This window comes from Aplysia californica, unplaced genomic scaffold, assembly GCF_000002075.1.
Source record: "Aplysia californica isolate F4 #8 unplaced genomic scaffold, AplCal3.0 scaffold00225, whole genome shotgun sequence".
NCBI lineage: Eukaryota > Metazoa > Mollusca > Gastropoda > Aplysiida > Aplysiidae > Aplysia > Aplysia californica.
Window position 1 is genome coordinate 583297 of NW_004797495.1, and position 4607 is coordinate 587903.

The 4607-nt window shown below is 39.9% G+C and overlaps 1 protein-coding gene across 1 annotated transcript in view; it reads right to left on the reverse strand.

Annotated features, from left to right (window-relative positions):
- LOC101860173 (four-domain proteases inhibitor-like) overlaps positions 1-1873 on the reverse strand; it is a 3530-nt gene extending 1657 nt beyond the window's left edge. The window contains exons 1-2 of the mRNA XM_005099797.2: positions 1638-1873; positions 298-406 (exon numbers count right to left, since the gene is read on the reverse strand). Coding sequence (XP_005099854.1) covers positions 298-406; positions 1638-1847 — 319 coding nt within the window. The 5' untranslated portion in view covers positions 1848-1873. The remainder of the gene's footprint in view (positions 1-297; positions 407-1637) is intronic.
- Positions 1874-4607: the final 2734 nt, after the last annotated feature.

The window sequence follows — 4607 nt, forward strand, 5'->3', positions numbered from 1 at the left end:
ATATATACATATTATATATATATATATAATATATATATGCTTGTTATATGTACCTTTATATTTTATAACATTATATATACATGTATATATAATTATATATTTGTATTGTGTGTGTGTGTGCGTGTGTGTGTGTTTGTGTGTGTGTGTGTGTGTGTGTGTGTGTGTGTGTGTTTGTGTGTGTGGTGTGTGTGTCTGTGTCTGTGTGAAAATGTGGGTGTACTTTCGTGTAATGTGTGTGCACGTGTGCGTTCCTCTGTGCCTACATGTTGGTCAGTATGAAACAGAAATTCGCCTTACCTGCAACCTTCATAGAACCCACATTGGGGTATACTTTCCCATCCGAGCCACACTGAGGCCTGTAATCCATCGTTATTCCTCTTTGACAGCAATCATGGTTGGACACCTCCTGTGGCAGGATAAACTAATTAATTTCTGACCATAATTTAATTCTGTTGAGGATATCCATCGATTTATAACTTTTTTTTCAGTACATGTATTTCTTATTTGTGAGCATTGTACTATAAGAATTATCTATTTTAATAAATTTTTGTCAATATGAACAGAAAAGTGGAGACAAAGACAAATTCAACTGGCTGTCATCTCTTGATGAGTGTATGTTGTTTAAGACAGAAAGAAAATGTGTGAAAAGTGTATGTGTGTGTGGGGGGGGGGGGGTTGATTGTTTGTTTTAAGGGGTTTTTCTTCGGGGGTGGGGGGTTAAGTGTTTTACTGCGCTCGCAACTGCTTAAGGTCATATGAGCGTGCGGGACACAATAAACATTTTTAATTTGGTTGGAATTAATTTTGAATTTTGCCCGGGTTGCGGTCGAAGCCTGTTCTTATCGATTTTGGACCACCAAGGGATCATTAACGTACGCAACGTGTTCACGGGACCTCCCAGATTTCTCGCCCTTATCCGAGAAGGCTAGATGTTCAATCTTACCTACCCTAAGATCAGGGCTGTGGCTGAAAGACAGCAGTAAGATGGAGCGAAAAAGTAGCATTATAAAGGCTGTAGAAAGAGTTAGGAGGCCAGGGGAGGGAGCAAAAGGGATGGGGGGCTGGAGACGAAAGAAGACGACAGAGCATGGTAAGAAAGCAGGAAAGAAGATGAAAGGAGAACATTTTAGGAATGAAAATGTTCCATCGCTGTCAGGTTTCGAACCCGGAACCTATTGAATGAGAGGTTAACTCCATACCTCTAGACAAAGAAAGCCTCTTTGTAGCCGCTAACAACAAGTAACAGGTTTTAGGGTTTACGACCCCCGTCCCCGCCCATCCCCTGAAGTTAGTCTTTACGGAACTTAAAAAGCATCTTTGATTAAGACTATTGGACCGTAAAAACATCAGCAATTACAACAGCTTCCGTTATAAACACTTGGTCGTTTTGAGTTACTATAAAAAAACCATGACATCAGAAACTAAAATGTTCTATATCATTATGCCGTATCAAAATTGTAAGATTATTCGGATCCGAGTCGTTCTCAAGATAGTCAAAGAGCTGCATTTGAAAAAGTTTGACACGATGTGAATATCAATTTTTTTACGTCATATTTCTCAAAAGTAGGTACTGAGCAGATGGATCTTTGTAATTCTTGGGTAGCGAACTGTAAGGAAACAAACACGACACCCATTACCCCGGTAGCCTCAAAGCCGTCTTTGGCCAGTTCGCAGAGTTTGGTTTCCATTTCACAGCTGTTTGAGAAGGTCTTAGTGAAGGTCGCACACACTGGATTGTACTCTCTCGTGCACGCTGTGGGAGCTTTGCCGTCACAGGACGCGGCCTTGACCTCCGTTGTCACCATGGCAAAGGCCACAAGGAACAGAACTCCGAGAGCAAAAGCCATTTTGATGAACAGATAATGTAAATCTCTGTGGACGACATGCAACGATTTCCGTGTTGTTGTTTGTTCTTTTATGTGTGTTTGTTTATGTTTTGGGTTGGGGGTTTATTTATAAGATATAGATATAGATATTATTATTTCAGTTATTGGTAATAGTAACATGTAGCAGATTTCTCACTGAAGGCTACAGATTACAACAGGGACGACGTTTCTGGGGGGGAATGTGAAAATGTTAATGTTACTTTTTTTTCTTAGAAAAAAGCACCCAAAAACGCAAAGTTCACCAATTTTTTAAAATCTTGTAAAGGAATTCGGGAAAAGATTGGTTGACCTTTTTTCTTTATTTCTCTTTGACACTTAATTTTCCATCCATGTGACATTTAAACAATATTTAATTTCGTATACAGAGTTTTTTAAAAATAACGATGATTTCATTCTAAAATTCCCCGAAGCAGTGCTCTTCATGCGTTCCTTTGGACTAGACACATTGTTAACGCGTCGTTCGAAATGTTCAATGGCGCCCAAACACACGGACCTGCAACACCATGAGAGTTTAAAGCCACATATACTATACATGTTCAGTATGAAGTGAGTTCTAGAGACAATAGGGAATGCCCAACAGACAGTAATTTTGGAGTCAACATATCCCGCAGGGTGAAAATGGGCTTTGCACTAAACCAAACGTAATCGAGGAAATGATCCCACTTTGCAAGACAACCAAGGAATCATGAACACATTGCCATGCTCTGATCCATGTCATCTCGGCCTAACGAAGATGAAAATTTTACAGTCGTACGTTAAGATCTGCCATGAAAATGCAAACTGTTGAGGTGTAGAAAAGTCCCAGCTGCTGATCGTCTAGGGACAGTCGTCTCGTGGGACTCGACTTCTGAAATCTGCACCCTGGTGACGTTTAAAGGGCTGAGCATTGTGCGTGTTGGACCTGAAGTTGTTTTTTTTAAAGGAAGTTTTTCATTCTGATTCGCTATAAATCCGAACTGAAGGAACTTTTCTACTCATGACGTCAAAGGTCTTGGGGGCACCTAAGCATTTTCTCCATGCCGTGCGCAGAACTTACGAAATGTCAAGGATGGTGAGTTTGTGGAGAGGTTCAATTCAAAAAGCTCTTTGCTAAACGTAACCATGATCTCAGCAGGCAAACAAAATTCGGGAAAAATAAAATCTGTAGACTTCTGTTGATTTGTTAGACTGCTGTGGCTTGCAATATGGCGCGAATGTTGCGACTTACACTTGTAGGCCTGGTGCGTCATGCTATGAAAATGGCGACAAGGTTGAAAATGGGTCGTTTTTTTAATGCGCCATATAGAGCAAAATCCTTCAATGGACTTATCTAAAATGAATATCAGACAAATTCCTTTTGGATTCGAAATGTTATGTCCAAATCTGAAACGCAAAACTTCAGTATGGAGGAAGATATTTACAAAACAAGTTGTACAGTTGTTGTTTTGGTTTGGTTTTTTAGTAGTTTGTAAGTTTTTTTTATCACCCTGATTTAAATCATTTGTTCTACTCTTTAGTTGTCTGATTGACTTTTGTTGTCGCTGCTGAAATTGTTATTCCTAACAGATGTTTTTGGTGGAATCTGCGATATCTCGAATGCTGAGGCCTTGTTAGAGTGCCCATAAGTATACATTCCGCTTTGAGATGAACTAAGTGGGCCGAGTAATAATTCTAATTGTATGACAATTCCACCTTGCAATGAGCAGCTAAAGAGTTTGTGTATACGGTCATTTCACTGCCAAAGGGTGTGCCCCTGGACTCCGAAGTATTGGTTTGTCCTACCATTTTACTCCAGATCTCTTAACTTTAAGAGTAAGTTAGAGCTGATTAAATTTTACAGTCTTATTTTGCAAAACGTTAAAACCAACACTCAGCAAAAGGTTACCTCCATTTACCTTCTTTCAATGCATCAGAAGTACATGTATCAAGTTTCGGAGGTCCTGTCGTTTTGAGAGTTTCATCAGCGCGACAGTCTGAACCCGAAAAAACCGCGATAGTGACAGGTAAAAGGCACAGCGTTCTGCTGTGTATAGAGGAAACATAGTCAGAACAAATAATAATTTACGCCTCACTTTAAGTGAATACAAGCAACACGAGGTCGGAAACATGATTATACTGAGCTAAGGTGTGGATGACCCTGGTTCGAATCGTTTTTAATTTGCAATCTTGAACTTGGGTTGTTCAGCGAATTTCAGGATCTCGACGTACGTGGCTCTGTCCTATCACTGATGGACGTTAAATTCGGAGGTCTCATATTTTCAACAAATTACCATGTTGAAAGGGGTGTCAAACGTGCAGTTCGAAAATGAATTGGTAACAACAATGCAATTATAGACCTCGTCAATATAGATCTAGCTGAAAATGGAGCAAACGGGAGAAAAAGGAGAAGACCCAACACCTAGCTAAACTTGTTTTTTTATGTAGGGTATTTTATACGCCCCCGTCGACACAATTTAGATCATATGGGAGGCGGGCTTCCGAACCTGCCAGGCAGGACCAACCTGGGCTGGGAGGGATACAACATCCCAGCTGAAAGACCAAGATACTCAATAAAAATGTTATCCCCACTGGGGAGCTGAACTCGGATCTCGTGTGTGTGACAGTGAAACGCTTAACCGCTACACCACAGACGCCTGAAAACCTGGTAATGACAATGATGATGATGATGATGATAATGATGATGATGATGATGATGATAATAATAATAATAATAATAATAATAATAATAATAATAATAATAAT